At 40.1% G+C, this 23,756-nt stretch overlaps 1 protein-coding gene across 6 annotated transcripts in view; it reads left to right on the forward strand.

Annotated features, from left to right (window-relative positions):
• The window catches only part of pde4d (phosphodiesterase 4D, cAMP-specific), a 205,623-nt gene that overhangs the window by 158,056 nt on the left and 23,811 nt on the right, over window positions 1–23,756 (forward strand). For 4 of the 6 annotated variants that reach the window (XM_065950136.1, XM_065950134.1, XM_020648334.3 and 1 more), the window contains 4 exons: window positions 20,280–20,471; window positions 22,899–22,935; window positions 23,042–23,118; window positions 23,473–23,522. In XM_065950136.1, the coding sequence (XP_065806208.1) occupies window positions 20,280–20,471; window positions 22,899–22,935; window positions 23,042–23,118; window positions 23,473–23,522 (356 nt within the window). Of the gene's footprint in view, window positions 1–3,486; window positions 3,680–7,396; window positions 9,819–20,279; window positions 20,472–22,898; window positions 22,936–23,041; window positions 23,119–23,472; window positions 23,523–23,756 lie in introns of those variants that run through there. The other 2 variants (XM_065950144.1, XM_065950152.1) reach the window with 2 other exon arrangements.

A 23,756-nucleotide genomic window follows, 5' to 3' on the forward strand; every position in this document is an offset into this window, starting at 1 on the left:
GAGTAAAACCCCAAAAGCTTTGTCACAATGCTAGAATTGTAAACTTCCATACGACGATTTCGATACCTGATACGATTCCACGGCAACAAAATCAGAAGTCCTATCGGCACCCAATATTTGGAAATATATTTTTTTAATGAACAAAATGTGCAAGCAAACTCCTTGGCACTGTCTAAATTGCACAAATGCACTGGCAGTGTATCGGTACAAAAGTGTTGCAAAAGTAAAATTTAGACAAGAGAAGAATTTGACTGTAGATCTGTTTTTAAATTTAGATTCTCGTTTAAACACTGTATCAAAAAGTATCAACGTATTGAGGACAACGTCAAACTTTTATTTGCATTAAGATTTGTAAATCCACTACCTAATAACTCTCCCTTTATCGTATATGAGAGATTTCATTTCAGCTGGTTTTCTCTCTCGCTGTCACTGCAAATGACCTAACACTTCTTTTTTTATCCCCTCGTTCATCTGGCCCGGTCCCAGGCTTTCAGGCTATTGTCCCTAAGCTCCTAACGAGGTCACTGACCCGACCAGTCATGAGAGGAGCTCCACAAAGGTGCTCCCTGGCTTTCCTGGTGCACGGCCAGTCAATTAGCTGTTTATGAACTTCTGTACTTAACCTGTAGTCTGCACCTTTACGTCTTCATTTCAACCACTAATTACACCATGCAGCTTTGTTTCTATTTAAATTAAAATAAGCTTTTGTCAGCATGGCGGATCGGAATCATGTGTCGCAAAAGTAGTAAAGGAAGGTGTGAGGAATGAATAATGTCATACTCGTAGAGATGTTACAAGCGGGCAGCTTGGGTCATTCCCTAATCTCTCTCTCCCTGATTTCCAGCTTTCTCCACTGTCCTAGCTCTCCCATAAAGACATAGAAAGCTTGAAAAATCATCTTAAAATACACTATTCATGCATCATTAATATTGCCTTTAATATGATGTATACATATCATTACAATTAAGAACACATGTGAGCTGTATTACCGACACAAAGTATTAAAAGTGGATGCAGCTTGTGTGTACATGTTTGTGCATTCAGGTACAATAGTTTCATGGCGTTGAGCCACAGGGAGCCCGGGTGACGATAGTGTTGCTGTAGTGTTCTGTTACGCCTGCTCGCCTGCACTGATGGTGTGTGGAGAAGTTTGCAGCCACACAGACATATTTTTGTTGTTGCATGCTGTGCACAGATTTGTGTTGCGTTGTCATATTGATCCATGTGCATTCGATCAATCTGTTGGTGTCGTCGTTGTCTGTGACTATAATTGCACTCAACCGCCTCTTGGTTGTACGTGTGGGTGTGCTCATGTGATGATGTTCAGATGTTCAGTACACGAGTGCAGAAATTGTGTCAGTCGCTGCGTCTGTGACTCTGACAGCCTGTCGTCCACACAGGAGCTGTTGTCACATGCTGGCTGCTTCTGTCAGTGCTGAGCACAAGCCTGTGACTCCGCAGAGATTCACGCCTCTGTGTGTTGTTGCTGCTGATGCTTGTACCTGCAGAACAGACTGCCCCCTGCTGGCCACAGAGGACAGTTGATATTTGTCAGTGAAAGTGATTTAGATTGTTATCTTGACAGTGGAGTGTCTGATAACGATGCTACAAAGAACAGAATGATAATAATCTTACCTGAAAGAGCATCAAGCTTCACGCTGAGCTTATACTGTTCCCCTCACAGCTTTAAACATTCAACAGTTTACCTACACATCTATATCTTTATGTACAAAGATTCATTCATTTCATTGTTGCAAATGTGTTGATTCTCTTTGCACTAACTGCTTTTGACTTGTCATGTCAGCCTCATGTCGGTTTTGCACTGACGGTTGTAGATTACTGGTTCTCTGCTCCCCCCTAGTGGTGAAAACTTGCTACAACCAAGGTTGGGTTGTGAGATCTGCTTTAAGCACTTCCACCTTTTTCTCTCTCATTAATCGATATGAGATGATTTAGTCTTCTTTTTATGTGTGTGATTATTTAAAAAACAAAAGTGTGTGCAGTTATTGTAGTAGTTATGTTTTGTTATGTTCCCTGAAGATGTTTAGAGCAAGAGGGGAGTCACAATAATAATCAAGCAAAAAATCAAAAGGAACTTACAGGAATGTATATACCGACAAATCAAAATTTAAGACCAAATACTGACAGCAGAAGCAGTACACTATTAACTAAAAGTTAACTCAATATAAATACCCCTTTTCCAAAGCTCGACATCAAGACACACTCCTGATTACCAACTGGCTGTCTCCTCTCTCCTGCTCTTTATACCCTGCCACTGATTGTCAGGTGAACTTAATCACCTGCTGTAAGTGAGATAAAGCAGCATCTGGAGTGAGCACAGGAGAGGAGAGGGAAAATCACCTCAAAAAACAAGACAATCATGGAACATGACAGCTTGAGTTTCTTTGTCCAACAGTCATTTTTAAGCTAAACATTATGTAATTAGACTATTTGTAGAAAAAATCATTAGCATGTCCTTGTTTATTCCTCTCTTGTATAATTTGACTCATGTTGAAAGCGCTGGAAGCTACAGTCTTCAATCTGAGATCCAGTCAAACCCCTAGTTTTGCTATCTGTCCCCAAAGTGTGTCTTGAAATTGGGAAAATGAGTTTCAAAGTACACTGCAGCCTGGGGTCTTCTGCATGATGATCTGTGTGGGGGAGCTGGTCTCTTTTAATCTTTTTTCAAGTAGGCTGAAGGCATTGGATGAAGATGCATCATGTTAAATGCTTTGACTCGTGACTTTTTTGCTCTTTGACCTGCGCTTGTTATCACTGAAGGTATAGCAGACAGTTACTTTGAGCTTCACTTGTTTGCTTCCAAATGAAGTGAAAGCATAGTTGTTGTCTGTCCAATGGCTAAAGGTACACATGCTCAGTAAGGTAGCATTGCTTGATTACATTCAAGATAAAATCCCTAATCGCTGTGATGCATTTTTGGTGAGTCTTTGATAACTATTACACTGCGGGATACTGTACTGCCCAACTTGAACCTACTGCAAAAAATGAAGAACGCATGGAGGGGGAAATGTCCTGCAGAATCCTCTGGTTCATCTGGCCCGGAAGAAACTGTAAGATCCAAATTGATGTGTTTCAGTTAAAAGGGGCACTTCAGACGGCGCACAGTGTCATTTACATCTTACATTTTGAACTTTACTTAGCGTCAGTCTGGTGTCATCCATCACAAACTCTGCAGCTGGTCTATGATTCTGGTGGCTGTCAGTACTGAGCTTTGATGGTAATCTGAGAGAAAACAAATTAGTTTGCTCTACCTCTGCACTTTGCTCCTTCCTCTCTCTCTCTCTCTCTCTCTCTCTCTCTCTCTCCCTCTCTCTGCATCTTTTCCCTGCCCAAGTCACACCCATGCTGACCCCACTCCTCCCACTCCTCCATCCTCTCCCACCCACCTCCTCTCGCTCACTCACTCACCCCTCCTCCCCCCCCCCACCCGTCACTCTGACAGCTTTATCAGGCTCGTCACTCTTGTCTGCTCTCCCTCTTTATCTGTCTTGACACGAGTGTTTCGCAGTCGGGCGGTTTACCCACCAAAAATGAGTTTGCCTGTGAACTCAGATTATCTATCTTTGGAGAGGATAGCTCGCTACCGCCATGCTTGCTCCAACGGCTCGCCGTACGCCACCAACAAACCCATCGACATCAAACCTCGGGGCAGAAGAGGGTATGGATGCCCACTCGGGCTGAAACTGTTTGTCGTTTGTTGATGATGTTTTATGAGTTTTCTGTGTTAAAACAAGGATTGTTAGGACTTTTTTTTGTGTGTAACTATTCTATATTACACGTATGCATACTCGGGGAAGTACACACTCACTTACTTGATGTCAGCCACCTGTTGTGTTGCTCCTTTTATAAAGTCATGGTCAATTCTGGCTTGCATGTGAACAGTAAGGCTGCAGAAATGTACATGTTTGTGTGTAGATTCATGAGATTGTTTGCCTAGCATAAATATACACAGAGAGTGTTGGTTCTTTCTTATCAGAACATTGTCTGATTAACAGCTTCATCTGGACAACACAACATTTAAGCTGCATTCGCAACCTGAGTGTCGTGTAAATGTCTGTTGCTCTGTGGTTGCTTTTTGTTGTTTCAGCCCCGTTAAAGCTGCAGTCCGCTTGTCCACTCTGATAAACCTCCAGCGTGAGTCTGAAGTGTTTGTCCGGCTGTGTACGTTTTCCAAGAGAAGCTGCTTGATGTTTTTTTTTTACAAAGAGAAAGGTAATTGATGAATAAGCAGTCATCGTCTACAGCATCAAGTTGTTCAGGAGGACAGGTGCGTTCATTAACCAGAGCGGCGTGTAAGCTAATCATCAGAGCACTCTCTGTCCATTAACGCTCACACAGAGCCCTGTTTGGCCCATTTTCATTCTGCATTTCTCTGTTTCTCTGACTAATATGCACTCAGTGATCTCAGACAAAACTAAAATGAGCTTCCATGTGATGTACATCTGTGACCTCTTGATGTTTGTGTGTCAGTGTGTGTGTGTGTGTGTGTGTGCATAAAGTTAAAATGTGTATGTGTGCTGGTGCTTCTATAGTATTTGGATATGAAGCAACAGTAATGGCTGGCGGCGTTTGTGGACAGAGATATGGATGGAGCCCTGTCAATACTGTGGACCAGCCATCTGTGCTCACTGGTTAAGTGCTATTTATATCAGCATTTACTGAGCCTGTTTATCTGCACCATGTACTGAACATGGCTCAAGGAAGAGCCCTTTTTTTTAAACAAAATCAATCATTTTGTCAATTACTGTGGTCACTAAATCTATACGCCACATTTTAATAACAACTATTGTTTCATTTTCACCACTAGGTGGCAGTGGTGTCTCTAAGTTACATGTCATTGCAGTAAAGTAGAAGAAGAGGAACAAATTCTTTATCAGTCCTCAAGGGGAAAGTCAATTTTCCACTCCATCACAGAAAATGCTACACACACACACACACACACACACACACACACACAGTTGAGGAATACACACACATGCACAAATCGTAGGACATGCACGGAAGGAGAGATGGCTGCATAAAGAGGTGATCCCCAAGCAGATGAGGATTCAGTGCCTTGCTCAAGTGGACATTAGGAGTGCCTGGGGAGTGAACTGACACCTCCCCAGGAACTATTTCCTATTTTCATAGCCATCAGTCATGCTTCATACCAGGACTTGAACCCTCTGGTTCCAAAGCAAAGTCCCAGAGTGCACTACTGCCCTTTATCCCTCTCATGTAGTGCTGTGTCAGAGATAGCAACACCAGTGCTATACCAGGTCATAATGACAGAATACATTTAGCTCGCATTGATAGTGATAGAAGTTTCCTTCTAGTTTGAAACAAAAAAAAAACACACAAAGAAAATATCAACCATTTGATTGCTGCTGAGGCAATTATTGGGATCTTATGTGCTCGTAATAAGAAATTATCCAAAAATAACGTAAAACAGAACAGACAGAACTGAAACAAAAAAATATTGAGAATGTAGTTTGGAGCTTACATTTGTACGGAGTCCCTGAAGTCCCAAAAAGAAAAAGAAAAGAAAAAGATATCTTGTGCACATAATATACAGAAATTATCTTTTGTGTGCACAACATATATTATTATTATTATTATTATTATTAATATTTTTTTTTTCAATTTTTGGTACTTCAGGGACTCTGTACATTTGTATTAGTCATCTTTTTGTTAAGAAAAAATGATGTTAAGACATATTTATCATATGTATATAGTTTCTTCTTCTACTCCTTAATGGCATACGGGGAGGAATACACTCTTTATTTAGTGGTGATTCATTAGTAAGTTTCATTAATCTACAATTTTACATTTTGTCATTTTGTGGCAAAGTATCTTACTTGTTGTTTACCCTTGTGAAGTTCATCTTTTTTGTTTGTGTGTCACTACACCCTTACTCCCTGAAGAGGGCAGCATTGTACCCTCAAAGTAAATACTCATATGTGCCGGTGTGTTTCTTGGATAAATGCATTTTCAAGTAGAGAGAGAAGTCATGGCAGTGTGACTGAACACTGAACTCTGAACTCTGTCTCTCAGAAATGATGAGAGGCTGCTTCTCTGTTTCACAGCTGAGTCTTTAGAGTAGTAATGAGGTTTTTATATTGAGATATTGAATTCAGTACAGTCATGGCATTAATAATGTTTTCATAGCTCTTGTCTTCAAGTCGTCTCTGCTGTTTTCATTTGAGTATCATGTGGCTTCGAGGAAGAGGAAAGTCTGCAGGATTCCCCAGTTTTCTTCATGAACTCCTCTCTTTTGTTGTTCTTTCCCTAGCCACATGGAAAAGTGCAGACTGTGGAAACAGGATTAGTTTCAGCACCAAGCTATGAACTGCATTATTCTGCTTTGCTACAGTGAAAGCATTGGTGGTGCCTATTCATCTCAGAGCAACTGCCTTCAAATGGACCGCATATTGTCATATTTGAAGCTTTAAAGCTGAACGACATAAAAGGAAGAATTACTGCATTATCTAAGAGACGTCGGTTAGGAGTGAAAGCCTCAGTAGAGTCTGTTGTTGATTTATGTTAACGTATTGTCTGACATGATATTTGACACTGATGGACACATGTGGAAGGAAGCCATCTTTTAAATCAATACATGGTTACACAGCTGATGTAACCTACACTAGCAGTACTGATGTCTATATAAAAGCATCTCTTACATTAAAAAGGCTTGTTATTGTTTTCTAGGAGCTGCAGCATGTTTTGCTAGAGAGCATGCATCTGCTCTTATGTCATTTGTGTATGTTTGGCTACATGTGAGTGCATTTGCATGTGCGTACACAAGACATTAGCATATGACATCCGTCTTGCTCTTTCCTCAGGTCTGCCTCTCGTCTTCTGCGACATTAAAGCTCATCCACGTAATTTACTCTGGAGCATCTGCATCAATGAAGTGGCTGTAGTATAATCACTCCATTACAATAAGCAATTCATTCTTGTTGAACAAATGGGGAAGCATCCCCTGACTGATGTCACATTGTCGTTACTTACGTCTACAGCCAGCTGCACCATTGATGACATGGAAATATTCCCACTGCTTTCCAGATGAGAGGTCTGGGGATAATCTGTACACCGATGTCTCTGATTTGCTGTCACATGTGTGGTGTGTATTTGACTGTTTTCTGTCTTTGTTGCTCTTGGTTTGAAGTTTGTACTTCTTGGAGACACAGTTGGGAGTGGACGCAGCTGTGTTCTGTCCTACTTCTTACTTTTTTACTGCTTTGTTGCTGCAACAGAGAGAAATACATCAAACTGTTGTCTGCAATGTGAGCGGCAGTCATATAAAATGACTGCAGGATAATACTTAAAAATTAGCAATAATGGCACTACTTAATCTGGCATTCACACAGAATCATAGATTTGTCTGTTCATGTAGGCCTATGTAAATGTTTGAACATTTACCAGACTAAAATAGTGCATGCAAACAATGTTTGCTTTTGCATCCCACCATATTTGTCTTTCTGTGTTTTTTACTCAATAATTTGCTTACTTGATTGATTTGTCATCTCCATTGGAGTCCTCAATTTTTAATGATCTTGTGAGTGGAAATCCAATTTTACACTGTTATTGATCATGTTACACACACATGGACTGAAATACAGACATAAACAGGATTCTATAGACATGCACCAATGGAGAGATGTCAGGGTGAGGGGGCTGCCCCCTCCTGAGCTGGTGGGGTAGGGGGGGGTTCGGTGCCTTGCTCAAGGGCACCTCGGCAGTGCTCAGGCAGTGATCTTGCATCTCTCCAGCTACCAGACCAATTTCCAGACTTGGTCCGCACCGGGACTCTGACAACCCAAGTCAGACAGGCTGAGCTACTGCCGCCCCCATGCCCCCCTACCCCCATCATTCAAACATGCTACAAGCTACAAACATGGCCCATATGGAGTGCATACAGAGGTGGAGTCTCTCTCTTGACTTTACTCATACTTGAGTGATTTACATGCCAGACACAGCTGACAAACCTGTCTTCCAGGTGGAATGCTAATGTCAGCTCCTTTGAGTCCTCACATCAGAAAATGTCAACTGAGCTCCACACTCATTCTTCAGACCTGTTACATAGACGAGAGCACAGCCAGTATTTCATTCTTTAGACACAGAGGCATTGCTAATGTATTTTATTTAAAAAAAAAAGACATGAACATTAAAACAAGTATTATTAGAGGTAAAGTATTCTGTTAAGGTGGAATGTAATTTAATATTAAGGTCTCTGAAAAGAGTGCTAAGATAAATTCTGTGGATTCACAAAACTCATAACTGCATGTTTGTCACTTGGGAAATAATTGCTGCAACTGAATGCAATTTGTGATACTGGGATCTCTTATTGGTTTTTAAAGCTTTTCTTCTGAGTAGAGAAAAAAAAAACATTTGAATAAATTGTAATAAAAAGGATGTCGGATTCTTAGTCACATTTTAGCTTCAGTGGCTTTTTAAAGGTTTAACACGACAGGTCATTTGATTTCTTTTCCAAGTTTTTCTGTTTGTGTGTGTTCATTAAAAAACCTGAGTATTTACACATTCATTTATCAACAATTATCATTCAAATCATTGACTCATCTCTGACAAAATGAAATGTCATAAGTCAGTAGCAAATTTCGAAAAACCTTCTGCTGTTTGTTTGTTCAGTAAGATTGGGGTCACGATACCAGAATTTAAACTTAGATAATAATTATGATTATATAATTATGATAATTGAAAACAATACTTGTACAATTAAACTAATTTTATACCTGCTTTAACGCCTCTGCAACAAAAGTAGAAGCCCAAGCCCCCAATATTGACTCTTTTATTTTTTTCTATTTAATTGCAAGCAAACTTTTGCTCTCTTTAATTGCACAAATAAGTTTCTAGTGTTTTTGTAATTTTGCAATTCATATAGTGCTCTCTGTGTTGCCCGTGGGGACTTTTAGTTAAAAATATGTGTGAAGATTGTAGTTTTTTGATAAGCTACTGTACTGTGATGTTCATAACATGTTTATGTTGACTTCAGTTTAGAGAATTCTGCTTCTTTCTGCCTAAATGTCTCAGTCTCCTGTTCACTGGCATGCATGAACTGTTGGTTTAAGGTTACTGTGGCAGCCAAGTGATTGACGCAGATACAAGTCCCGCCCTTCAATGAATTACTACTACCAAAACAACCCCTCCCACTTCAGACATACACGAGCTGCAGCTCAGGGAAACAGAGAGAGAGAGAGAGAGAGAGAGAGAGAGAGAGAGAGAGAGAGAGAGAGAGAGGGAACAGGAGAGTCATGTAAGGGACATTGAGGAGGTAGGGGAGATCTCATTTCCACCAGTCAGGGATTAAAAAGGAGAGAAGGGGGGACTTGTAAGAGAGAAGCAGGGTGAGAAGGAGTAACAGACTGAGCACATGGCTGGATTAGGAAAGAGGAAGATCACAGGCTGATCTGGCAAGTAAGATGAAGTGCAAGTGAGCGAGAAAAAGAAAGAGAGAGAGAGTCGAAGAGAGAGCGCGGAAAAAAGAACCACCGACTGTCAAATGCTTGGAGCTCGAGGAGGAGTAGCAGCAGTGTGGAATAATCTTGGATGGAGGGTTTGATCTGACTGAGCTCAGGTTGGATCCGAGCACCAGGATCCACTGCTGGATCTTGGTCTGAGCACTGCAGAAGAAGAAGGGCTGGTCAGAGGGCTCCAGGTGTTGCCGAAGGAGTGTGTGTGTGTGTGTGTGTTTATAGATGTAATGTGTGTGCATGTGGAAGGAAAAGTCAGACCATGAGTATCATCCTGAAGCCACGGTCGCGCTCAACCAGCTCGCTGAAGAACACAGAGGGAATCTGGTAAATAAGAACGAGGAACTCTGTTCTAGTGGAAACATTTATATGTTAATGCTGTTCCTTCTGTTCGCTGTTGTTTTCCATCTGCTGTTTGAAATACCTTTCCTCTGCCTCACCGGCTTAGTGTGAAATACTTCCCTTTTCGTTGTCATCCCTGTTGGTTTGCTCAGTGGATTTCTTAAATGTCAGTGCTCTTCTTCTCATGTACAGCCCCTCCTTCTCTTCCTGGCTTTGCCACCAAAAAAAAAACCTTCTGTATCCTGTAGATATGTCAGTTTGTTATTTTTTTTTATGAGCAAGGCACGCCATGTTCTGTGGTCGGATTAGATTAGTTCTCTCCTTAACGCCAGTTCATTTTGTTCTTTATCAAAGGTAACTCAATAACGACATGACACTTGCAGTAGTTGTCATGACCCTCAACTTGCTTTAAAAGGAACTCACTTTGTATTTAGCCTGGAAAAATCGACTAAAGCAAAAGTTTGTGTAACAGCAAAAACATAATTCATGGAGGAATGTGTGGTGTCACTCCATACATTTTCCTGTCTGCACATGGCTCCAGCTAAATGCAGGACGCACAATGCAATGCCAGGGGCACAAGCAGTCCTGCCCTCCCCCCCTCTTGTCTCCTTCCCTCTCCTGTCTCTACTTGCCCTTGCTTGTCAGCACCCATTCCCAACTAAAGAGCTGCCCTGTAGCTTTCACATTGGAAGTTAATATTCACAGTTTTTTTCCACTGTGGTAGTGAGGCAGAGCTGTAAATGGATCACAGCAACTCTGGGAGAATACGGTGTGGTTGGTGATTGTTGCCCAGCAGCGTGTGTCTGATCCCTGTCGGACCTCCCTGCAGGGTTCGCAATGTTCTCACATTGTCAGTTTATTAATCTGCTCCCCAGCAGGACGTGACGCTTGTGTGAAATAAAGACGTATTAATTATGTCTTTGAGGGTCGGAGCAGATCACAGATGTGGTCGTACAGTTAGGTACTTGCATCAATCTGATACCAGTGTTAGATCTGACTGCAAAATGAAGCTTCTTCTCATGTTAAAAGCGCAGAATCTGTCCATGTTTGGTTTGTATGAGGCATCTCTTTGAATGGCTACCAAAAGCAGTGCTCAGCTGGACAAAGCATACCGCCTCCTCCATCTGTCCTGCCTGCATATCTTCTGTTATTCACTGTTTTACCAAGGCTTCCTTCACTTTCTCTAAGCACTCGCTTGTCTTTTATTATCATAAAACCAAGATTTTCAGTACATTCTCAACTATATCCCCCTACATGAATAAGGCAGTATATATCATCCTCCTGACTCATGTGTGGCTAAACTAGGCAGCTGAATTGTGTCAGGTTTGATGAACAATCCTGATATCTCAACACTAGGGCTGGGACGAAACATTGATGCAACAATACATTGTTGTCCTGACTTGTGTGACACAATTATCAAATTGTCGGTGCCAAATAGAGACATTTAATTTTTTTAAATACAGCACTTCAAACAGATTTCCCTGCCAATCTGACTCACTGCAATACCACTTCATGACTCCTCGCAGTGGTGCTTATGACATGAATGAGGGGAGAGTGAATGGAAACTAACTGGCCAAAGAGGTTGACAGCAGAACAAAAAGAAGAGGAAGAAAAAGGCGGGATTAGGTCGCACAATCATGAAAAGCAGTTAAGAGGTGAATCGGGATAAGAGGTGAATCTGACTGCAGAGAGTAAATACATGAACCCTGCACTTTGCCTTTTTGATTCTTCTAACCTGATAACTCTTGATGTATCATTATATGGTTGTCATGCAATTCTTCAATTGTTACAGAATGGCTGTATGGTGATACATTTGTTAATGTTAGCCACGTATTGTATGATATCGTATTGTATTGTATCATGAGTTACGGTCACCTTAAAACATGATTGGAGGCTAGTCAGCTGTTTGTGTTAGGGTCTGTGCAATGTATGCATTCAGACACAGGTGAGTGTTATCTCCTTAAGTCTTTTAATTTGCAAGTTAAACACAGGTTAAGTTTCTCTGTTTGTGTTTCTTTGCTTGTAGTTTCTGACATTGTTTAGTCTTTACGTGCCTACATGAGTGCTCGTGTGCTTATAGATTTATGAGCGTGCGTATTTAAGACATTGACGTGGTCCGGGTGTCCGCTTGCATGACCAAACTCAAACAGACTCCACCCCACCCAGACTTGTAAACGCATGCATGTGTGCATCTACTTTTGAGTATCCATCAGCATGTTAGGTTGAGTTTGGGAGAGGTGTACTGTAGAATGAGGATTTGTAAAAGAAAATGAGTGTTTTAAGTCTTGTTTAGTCTGTTTGTTTAGTAGCACTTCTTTCCCTCTTAAAAAAACAGCACTGTTTTGATGTTCTGACGTGTATATATAGTAGGAATGAGTGACATGTGATTTCAAACACAAGTGTTTATATCTGGCCTTAGTCAGTGCACCATTGGACATCTCTGACAGGCTGTAAATGTTGAAGGTTATCTGGCCTCTCGTACGGTCTAACTACGTGCGAGTTATCTAACATTTGACCTTTAATAATCCAGACCTTAGATGATGAATAGTACTGAAAATAGGTTCATAGTTAAGTGGACCCCTATGTATATAGACGCTGTTCTTCTTTGAGCTGTCTGACCTGAAATGACGCTACATTGCCATGGAGACCTCTTTCTATGTCTTACATGACCGAGTTTTCTGAAAAGGCGCAGTGACGGCAGACACTAAAGCACTGTCACGACTTAAGGGAAGATTCTCTTTGCTTATTTTGACATGGAAAGAAAAACCAGAAAGGATGAGAGCAGGAGACAGTGCAAACATTGTGAGAGATTTGAACTTTTATGCAAACAAGAGCCTACCCTTTCTTAATTCTGCTGTTTATAAAGAGCAGAATCCTGTTTATTAATCAGAGGCAGCTCTTTAACTTTGAATATACATTTTTATTGAATTTTTATATTCATGATATGAATAATGAGTGTTCATTTTATTTTGGACCTGTTTGTATGATTGCTTTCCTCTCATGGGTGACTGTGTTACGAAGACGTGGTTCTGAGTTTGTTGCCAGATAGAAAAAATGTGTCTTGGTTATCTGTGATTAATACGGTTGTTATCTGCTCGACCTGACCGCCCTGTGGGTGCTGGCCTCTTCACAGAACTGTTATCACATTCTCTTGTACTCTGATGGTGAGCTTTTGAAGGCCTCCTCTGAATTTCCATAAAGATGACTAGAACTGTGCTAACGTGTAGCCTCATGAAGCCAATTTTTGGCAGGGATATTGATAAGCTTGATATACTGACCCCATTGTAGTTGTATAGTGTATACAGTTTTCTTTAAAAGCAAATGTGTTTTTATTCGTTTTTTGTGATATTGTTTGAGCTTAAATAGTACATTACCGCTTTAACACTGGATAACAGAAAAGCAATGTATTTTTGGAGCGTATCTCTAGTTCCAGAGAAAATGAGACATATTTTGATAGATGTAGTACCTTAAATTTAAGTACTACTCCCAAGCGGTTCTTTCTAGTGTCTTAGAATGAGTACAAAATAAACAAAACACCTTTATTCAGTGAATTGTTTTATTCTTGTTAATGCATCAGGGATTGAAATCTAAGCATAATAAGCTTCAACTGTTTTCATTCAAATCTGATCAGACAACATATCAGATAAACCACTCTTATTTTTCATAGACAGTAATGAGAGAGGAAAGGGTTGTTCTGTGTGTCAGAGTGGGTTCCCCAAGGCTCTGTACTGGGTCCTTTCATGTTCACACTTTAACAAGATTACATAGTCATAAACAAACTTAAATACACATCGTCATGCAGATGACACCGTTTTCTATTGCTCTGCTAATAATACATAATAACTGTTCCTGAAGTGAAGTGAATGAACAAAAAGAGAACACAAAATGTGATGTGCAAAAATAGTCGACTCAATGATAACATGTTGCAACCTCACTAGTCAGCAAAGAACTATTCTAGTGAACTAATAATTGTATTAATGCAGGCCCACAATGCCTGTTAACTGTTAACTCGAACGCAGCCACCAGCCATAACTATAGCTCAGGTTAATGCACCTGCTATTGTCTGTATGTAAATAAGCATAGTGGAGGGATGGCATCTCATGGAATCATAACCACTTAACTGGAGCAATGCACAAATCACCATCAGCTCAGGCATGTGCACATTATCTTGCAACATCATTAGATGGTGCTAACACTGCTAACGTTAGCCACACCCAGCAAACCAACTTAACATTGTTTACTTGCAGAGTAATGCATATCACGAGGTATTACACATTTCGCTGTCATTTAAAATAGCCCTCAATTTTATTTTGGAAGAATGTGTTGATCTCTTTCAAACAGCCTTATATAGACTTTATGTGATATTGTTTTGGATAATGTTGATCCGTGTTAAATCTATGGGGTTTTTTTTACTGTTTTTAGAGTGTTTTCATACATTTAGACTAGTCGACTTGACTGAATAAAGATTATTTTTGACAGGGAAATAAACTCACTTGTAACATCCCCAGTCAGGTTACCTAAAAAAACAAGTTAAAAGTGACCAGGAACACATTTAAAGCAGAGGTGTTGTGGCTCTGCAAGGATAGCAAACCAAAACAGTATTGCAATCATGTGCAGTTTGTCTAACCTATTCTGTGTCACCTTTTGTCTATATTATTTCCTCATGGGTTGCTGTTTTGCACTCAGAACATGTTCAAGGTTACCTCACGCAAGTTGAGGATCACATGCTGACACTCCCGCAGCAAGCAGGAGAACACACTCCTCTTAATCCTCATAAATAGAGACACTTAGATGCACACAACCTCCACACACACACACACACAAACACACACTCAGCTCTGGCATGTCTCCTTGTCCTTCCTTCTCTACCTGCACCCCTTTCTGCCCTCACTGCCTTCTAAAATAAATCGAGTGTCATCTTTCCTCTTTCTGCTTCAACACTCAGCTCTGCTGTTATTAAGACACCTCAACCTTCCAAACACATCTGTGTCTACATTTGTGATCTATTTTTACCACAAGTTTAAGCACTTTTGAGATAAACTCTAAAATATTTTGTTACTGCTTGCACTCGTTCAAACTTTTAAAAGAGAGGAAAAACACCAGGGTCTTGTAAAAATCACTTCCTGTATTGTTGGTGTTTCCCTTCCCTCCAGTTGAAATAATATTTGATAGATCCTTTAATAATCCTTTAATGGAAATTACAGATTGGAAATAATGGTTGTTAAGCTCTCACAATCCTCACCTCAGCTGTTTTTTTATGAAAGACACTTTTGTCCTGATCTCTGTCACTAGTGCATCTCCTCACAGCACTGTCGTGCCATCTCCTGTGGTGTTTATAATTGCCTAAGTGTCACAAGGCTAAAAAAATGAATGAGTCATTGATCTATGCAATTTTGTGTGTGTGAGAGTGGGTTCTATGCAAAAAAAAAAAATTGTGTGTGTGTCTGTTCCGTGTTCGCGTGAGAGAGTCTGAAAGGAAGAGAAAGAAAGACAGAAGTGATGGTAGTCAAGGACTCATTAGAGGTTAAAAGAGCGGTAGAGTGTTCCCATCTAATTTACACATCATTATCAGCAGAAAGCCGCAGCACTCATCCTTCTCAGTGAACTTAAGCCACTTTATAGTTCTTATATTCTACTGATGCTTTGTTACAGTGCAGCTGAAAGATTCTCTATCAACAAACAGTCCCTTGTTTTTTTCTGAACTCAAGCATGAAACTTTACTCTGGTGAGAAACTCTGTCCCTACAGGCTGTCTTTTTATGTTCTCAAGCTATTGAAGTTTCATAACTTTTACTGTCATTCAAGGTACTGTAATACTCTTGTTTGATCTGGCTCATTTACATTTTCCAGTAAACTGTTGCTAGATATCAGACAAATATTTGACTTTAATTATAATAAAGATAAGCTAACAACCATAAAGAGATTATGTTTGCTAAATCCATAAAAGATTGAATAATTTGTTCCACAGAATATTTGAGATATTTTTTTTCCTTTTATAGACTTCATGTCTGAAAGAGCCGTAGGCAGGTCAGACTTTTTCAATCACCCAATGAGGGAAAATAGGCGGAGACATCCATCTTACCATATAATGAAATGCTGAGTTCATTATATAACCTCAGTTTACTGAGGTAATGTTTTTATGCCAAAATAAGTCAGGATCCGAGATCTTAAAAGCGGATGTGTTTTGGACTCTTAATGTTACAAGATTATATGCAGAAATTTGACCGAACATGGCAATAAGATCTAAGCTCCATTTCCACCAAGCCGTCTGGTTCAGTTTGGTACAGTGCCCATTAATTGGCGTTTCCACCGTCAAAAGTTGGGAATGGTACTAAAATAAGGGATCCGTACAGTCCTACTTTTTTGGTACTCTTCTGTTGGGGTGCCAATGGTACCAGTCCACTAAAGGGTCCCTTGTTTACTGTGTCCCTGTTCTTCTTGAACGTTTAACTTAATTAATAGCTGGCTACACTGTGTTGGGCTGCTATGATGTCACACTATTACATAGCTGAGGCGACTATCTCCATCTGGCTTACACTCAAATAAGGGCACGGTTGGCTGTGGGAATGTGAGCTCTGCAGCTAAAATACAAAAAAGGCTAAAAGCGGTGAACCTTGAAGACAATATCTTGTGGTATTAAAGGGCTCAGACACCACTTCATTTTTTAGTACACCAGGGTTGAGATGTAATAATATAATGAAATAGCATAACCTTATAGTGTTTTGCTGAGGTTTAAAGCTGAGAATCAAACATTTTAGCTCCATAATGTTTTATTAACTATAAATGTATATACTATTTGCCTTTTAAGTATTGCAGGTATTACCTCACATCTCTACAAAACACTTGTGTGTGTTATACTCATATGTTTTGTTGTTTCTCACAACACAGTCATAGGGGCGTTCTGTTTCTTTCTGCGTAAACGGCTTGTGTCAGAGCAAAGGGAAAAAAAGCCAGATTTCCCACTGTGATGTAAAATCTGGTGCAATACCTGAGTGGACTAGTTGTAAAAAAAAAAAAAAAAACCCTTTCCGTAATATCCAAGAGGGCGTGTCTGGGGAGTCAAACTATTTACACACACACTCAGACGCACACACACAGTGAGTGTACTGAGATCTGTGTCAGCTGTGACGTCAGATTAGGTGTGATATTGAAACAGTTGGTAAAACATATGTTGGGTGTTATGTTTCAGCACTTTCACTCTATCTGTTATCTTTGACTCTGTCTTGTACTCAAACATGATACACACACTCATACACACTTCTCTTAAACACCCAGAACAGCTGGACAATGAGTTGATCTGTCATCTATCCCAAGTACGAGAAAAACTCTGAACTTTACAAAACGACTGGTGAGATCCAAACCATGACTTGAACTGTTTTTTCCTTTTTTTTTAATGTGTAAATTTAGCTGCTCTTTTTGTCTGTGTCTCAACTGCCTGAATGTTGTTTATGTTGCTATGTGTATCTGGAGAGCCTAAGGAAAATATACAATAGATACTTATTCTTTGTTCTATTATATTATTTTCCATTATATTCTATTCTATTATTTTTTATTCTATTCCATTCTATTCTACTGTTGAATGATTACATCATTGATATGTGACTGTGGTTTCACACCTGCAGTAGAGACAACAGATGAATCACTTGACGTGTGTGTATGTGTAGGTTATACTTGTTTATATAAATGCTTATGATTCATCTTCTAAAACAGGGAGACAAACTGAAGATGAATTGTCCGTTCTCACAAGGCATCATTTTCAGGCAGGGAAGCCTGTCGCTGATTTAATGTCGTACTGTCTTGTTCCGGGTTACACATTCTATAAACTTATCAGAATCTTTAAAATGTTAACACTTACTGGATCACTAAATGAAGGGAACAGAGAAAGGAAAAAAAGACCGTTGTCACTGCATACTACTTGATCCTGTCAGCTAGTTATGTCGGACATAGAGGACAGAAACGCTAACATTAGTATACATCCCAAACATGTTAAAAGTAGAAACAGATGCGTGTCGCTCCGCTGCTGTTGTTCTCTCAACTCCACCAAGCCGAGGACAGAGAGCAAGAAAGAGAGCTGTTGACAAAAGTCTCATTACGAGCCCGATGAGTCATCCTGATTGGTTGTTTGATTCAGACATGATGAGTTTAAATAAATAAATAAATACAAAGGGGTGGATGCTCACAGATGTTTATCAGACACACATTTATTCAAAGGAGAACTTAAATTGGATATTGTTAGCAGCATGTACTGATCAAAATGTGGTATTTGAACCAAAATTCTAAATAAATAATGTTATCTACTACAGCTTTAACTGTAAAGTGATGCGATGTGAGCATAGTGTATAAGAGGAAGGGTTGGGGGCGTCATGTCCGAGACGAGGAAAACACAACAAAGACGAAAAGTTTATAGAGAGGAAGTTTCTGACAGAATACCCTTTAGTATACTTGTGCGTTTGCCAGAGGGCAAGCTGGAGACGGGGATGAGGACAACAAGTTTGCCCTTTCCTCAGTCACCAGGAAGACATCAAGGCTATCCTTTTCCACAACCCAACCTCACACTCACTCAGCGGCTGCCCCTCACAGAGATCACAGAGAGATAGCACAGCTTTGAGCCATTTAGTTGTAGTGGGAAATATGCCTGGCATGTCCAGTGGGTCTCTTTGGCGTGCCAACCATGTTCACAAACACACAAACACTTTTTTTTTTCTGATTTGAGAAGAAAAATGACTTCCTCCAAGGTTGTTCCTTGGAAACTGTTTGCAACCAAATAAAATAAATCTTAACTGTTCTTCATTGTGTAAAGACAAAGAATAAGTTAATGGTTAGTTGAAGGCAGGATTATACTTTTGAATTCTTCATTAATGTTTATTTTTAAATTATTTAAAATTGTCTTGAAAGACAATGCGTTACTTTTGTTTAGCTTTTGCTTAGTCGTATTTAGTTGTTATTAGTTTTAGTGTTTGTTTAAAAAGAAAATAGCAATCTGGAATACTTCCCAGGGGTGAGACCCAAAAGGGCGAGAAAAAATAATGAGTAAGAAAAGTCAAAACATCCTAGCATCCTTTTGCTGTTAATACTTTTTTTTTAGTCATCCTCCTCCCTTCCACATCAGATACAAACATAATGTTACAAAAGCTACAAGGAGCAAGAAGCCATGGTCATGGATGATATTACTAAAGACCATCGAAATGTTTTATATTTACTGACAAATTGCTCCATTTAATTTTTAATCATTTTATTCTTTTATCAGGGCAGATTTGTGTCCAGTTGTTTATAAATCAGTGTCATTTATTTACTAGTAGTACCTTCATATTTTGACTATTATGTTTAATCTATTAGTTTTCTGTATGTAGTTCTTTGTTTTATTTTATGTACAAGCTGCCCCAAATCAATTCCCCTTAGTAATATAGTTAGTTATTAGATATTTCATTTTCATGCTTGTAGCACAAAGTGCAATCTATAAACAGCTTAAAACAGCCACTTCATTTAAAAAAATAGATAATACAAATCCCTAGTTAAACGTGAACTGTAACAAGGACAGAAATCAGGTGGCTGCGCTTGATTGAATGATGTTACCTCTTTAAATAGTGAGGATGATCACGAAGGAGACGTCATTCCCCCGTCATCCCCAAGGTGTCTGTTGCACCTTGGGGAATCCCTCCTGACCTTAGCATCCCCACCAGACGGGATTATGGGATATAGGTTGATAGCCTCAGTGATGAAGCAGATATCCCCGGTGACAGGGGTTAGTCATCACCATGGTGATTGATCACCAAGGAGACTAAGGAGCTCATCATGACATCCCAGAGGGAGACGGTATCTCTGGTTGTGAAAAGATGTTTGACTGTGAATCAGTGGCTCGGTTGGTGCAGAGGTATTCCCTGTGGTCAAATGTAGGTTACTTTCATATTGCTGAGTGTTGCAATGTGTAACACATAATGCCCATCGTCCCGTAATCAGACGGATAATGAAGCACTTACTGATTATTGGAATTGTTAAGCTCTTAAGAAAATGCACGTCAGCCTGCATTTGTTAAGAGCCCGTTACAGGGCCCACATGTTCATTCACTGCGCACGTCATGTAAAGTGTGGGCACGTCATGTTATGCTTTGAATTTTCCACTTATCACCGGGGAACATATGGAGAGAAAAAAAAAAACATTTATGTGTCAACATGTGCGTAGTCTCTGAAGTCATCACGACCTCTAACATATATTTAAGTTTGCAAAAAGCCTGTGATTTATGGAAATGTGGAGAGTTGAGTCACATCATGTGGCATTAAGAAGAATCTGTGAAAGGCAACATGTGAATATAGTTTTAATTCATGCACATGTGCTGTCTATTTTTACTTCAAAATGGGTTTCTTTGCAGTACAAATGAGCACGTGTACATGCTCAGATTCTGACTTTTTTTCTTGTTGTTTCTTCCTCCAATTTCTCTTTCTCTATGCAGTTTCGATGTGGACAATGGCACATCGTCAGGTCGCAGCCCCCTGGACCCGATGGCCAGCCCGGGCTCAGGCCTCATCCTGCAGGCCAACTTTGTCCACAGCCAACGGCGAGAGTCATTCCTCTACCGCTCGGACAGTGACTACGACCTCTCGCCGAAGTCTATGTCCAGAAACTCCTCCATTGCCAGTGACATGTGAGTCCATCTCGTCTTCTTCTTCTACCTGTTCATGAAAAAAAAAGACCCAAAACACTCCCTCTTGTGTTGGATAATTGATTTTTCTGCCTCTTTGAATTTGGTGTCGAGGCTGGATGTTTCTCAGACCAGATCTTATAACTGCCACTCTGATGGGAAGTGTGCTTGACCAACAGCTGATTGTGTGGTGTCACATCTATTATTAGTCTTAACCAGTTGCATACATATGGTGGTGAGCCACAAAGTAACCTCACGCACAGTTCTTTGGCGCTGAAATATTCTTTCCAGATAGGCCATTGTGTCTGTTTAGCTTATAAAGACAATTGGTTGGATTTTGCAGCTGCATTTGATCTGTTTACATTCTACAATTGTGTAATCATTCAACATTTTCAACACTTAGCCCCATTAACTTGGAGCTTTCAGAGGCACACACAAACCAGCTGCTATCTTCTCGGTCGAGTGTAAAATGTTTATTGTGCTTATTTCCCACACGTTGGTGGCTATCCAGTTACATGCAATGTGCGCTGCGAGATCTAAATGTATTGACTGAAAATAGCATTTTCGATCCAGCCTGAAGAATAACAAATAGACTTAAGGATGAAAAATGATGTCCTGCTGTAACCTTAGACTTCCTCCGCACTGCTGCTTTTTGCTTTGGAGTATTGTACAAGTAATCCTTTTTTGACGCACACCCACTATCCAGTTACCAAGCTAGAAAACCAGTATCACAAGTATTCTTTAATCCTTTTAAAATATATATATTTTACGTTTATATAGTTTAACAATCAAGCTTAGGTTTTGAACCAAAGATAAATGCTCAGAGTACCAATGGTTAAAAAAGTCCAGGAAGTAAACCTCTAGTTCTTAATAGAGAGCTTGGGTAGCCCTTTCTTGCCGGCCTAAAGCTTTAAAGGTTAAGTTACTAATTTTCCCTCATCTAACCACTGAGCAAATATTCTTTCCACCAATGTCAACCAGCCTACGTATATGCCCTTTCATCTTACCCTTAAATCACATGTATGTGTCTTTCTATAGGAGCATATGACGAGCCTCTCACCTCTCTTTGACTTACACCTCAGGCATTTCACTTCCTGTGACTGGGTCGCGCAAAACATAGCTGTAGGCTGAGAGCTGCTATCCTTACATCCTCCTGTCAGGGGAACAAATGTTGACTGTCGACACACCTGTGACCCGTCATAGCGAACCTCAGAGGTCAGCGGGATTCAGAGTGGAAAGATCTCCTTCATCTGGAATTAATTGCGTAGCGCTGTCCTCTCCTGTTACGAGGAGGTGCCATTGAGCAAGGCTCTTAAGAACAACCCTCTCCAGGAGCCATGTGTGTTAATTGTGAGCTTAAAAATCACAGCAATAAGAACAACAAAGTCACAAAACCACTTAACCGACTGTTCCTTGAATAAATTAAAGTCAGTATGCACTTTAAATCCAATTATTTTTTAAAGTAATTTTTTGGGGTCTTTTTGGCTTTTTTGGATAGGTCAGCTGAAGAGAGACAAAAAATGACAGGTGGAGAGAGTAGAGGGATGACAAACCTCCTTACACTGGGCGCGCAACATAACGGCTAGGCTATCCAACAGCCCTAAAAATAACTTTAAGACGTGATTTAAAAGATAACGATGACCTATTTTTTATACATCAAAAGCTGTCAGATAACAGGAGGAAAGACAGAAAGGACATTGAGAAAAGGTGACTGTTTGAGGGTCACTTCATTTGGACAAGTGTAAAACGTTTCTGGGTTTCGCAGTGTCCATGCTGTGATGTTATCTTTCAAAACGCTAGAAATGGCATTCACTAAACTACTATGTGTATTAGGGGTGGAAATCGCAGGGTTTCTAATGCACAAAATGATCTAAAATAGGTGGCCCACGATAACAATAATATCAGGATGCAGCGATTCTGTGGTAATTGATTTATTGTCGGACAATCATATAGTGATACACCGGGCTATATCTGATTAACTGAAGAATGTTAATGCAGTTAAATGCAGGATTAGTGTGTTTATTAACTGTTATTTGGTATCAGTGTTACCTCTTCTCAGACTTCTTCTTTGGCCAATTAACGTTCCTTCATGTTCACCTCATTCATGTCATAGCACCACTGTGAGGAGTCATGCAGCAGTGATGAGTATTGAAATTATCAGGGACATTCGGGGACAGAACATAATGCAGTATTGATATTTTGTCCCAGCTCTTAATATGTTTCCAAAGAGAGCTGTTCTGAAAGTATTAGACACTGTGTCAGGGCCTCAGCTGGTCTGTGATGTGATGAGTGAATGTCACTGTGACTGAGTGCATCACACACACTGACACTCATCGAATGTGATGACCCGTGCTCCTTTCGCTGTCCAATGTTATTACAGACTGTACATCTGTATTGTAACCTTAAAGCTGTTCTCTTTGTGTCTTTCAGTCATGGTGACGATATGATTGTAACGCCATTTGCACAGGTGAGCGCTTGTAAAAATGTATCATGTTTTGTCTGTTTATTTAAACATCGGCTTCAGATGTGATTAAATCTGTGTGATTAATCCTTTTCAAACTTGCTCCCTCCAGGTTCTCGCCAGCTTGAGAACAGTACGAAACAACTTTGGTGCATTAACTAATTTACAGCAAGACCGAGCGTCCAACAAGTACGTTACCAAGCTTTACTCATTTTCTCATTAAATCTGTCGTGAAAAAAAAAAAGGAGGCTCAATGTTCAACATGCCAACATGAAAACAACATTCAAACAGTCGCTGTGACTCAGATGATGTTCAACATGCTGCTCCTACATACTGTACTGTGTCCACTTTAGTCAGGCTCGGTGCCCCCTCTGGTGTTCACACTGAGTACTACAACAACACTGACCACTGTTAACTTCTGTCAGGCCTCCACATGTACACATGAGTGAATCACTGCTGGTCAGAAAATGTGTTGAGGGAAACCACTGATTGTGTTTGGAAAGATATATCTTAGTATTTTCTTTTGTTTCTTCCCCGTTACAGGAGATCACCCATGTGTAACCAACCCCCCATCACCAAGACCACCTTTACAGGTATGTGGACAAACAGAGAAGCATGATGCCGTGCGTGTGTGTGTGTGTGTGTGTGTGTGCGTGTGTGTATGTGTATTTTTGTGTGTATAATAAGATGTGTGGTCTGTGAATCAGGAGTAGATTTTGCCATTAAAGACGCTCTCTAAGCGTTCATGCAGAGTGTATGAAGGTTTAATAAGTGGTTCATAAAACACAATAATGTAGTTTTAAGTAGTTATTATTACTTTATAGGAC

This window comes from Labrus bergylta, chromosome 2, assembly GCF_963930695.1.
Source record: "Labrus bergylta chromosome 2, fLabBer1.1, whole genome shotgun sequence".
NCBI lineage: Eukaryota > Metazoa > Chordata > Actinopteri > Labriformes > Labridae > Labrus > Labrus bergylta.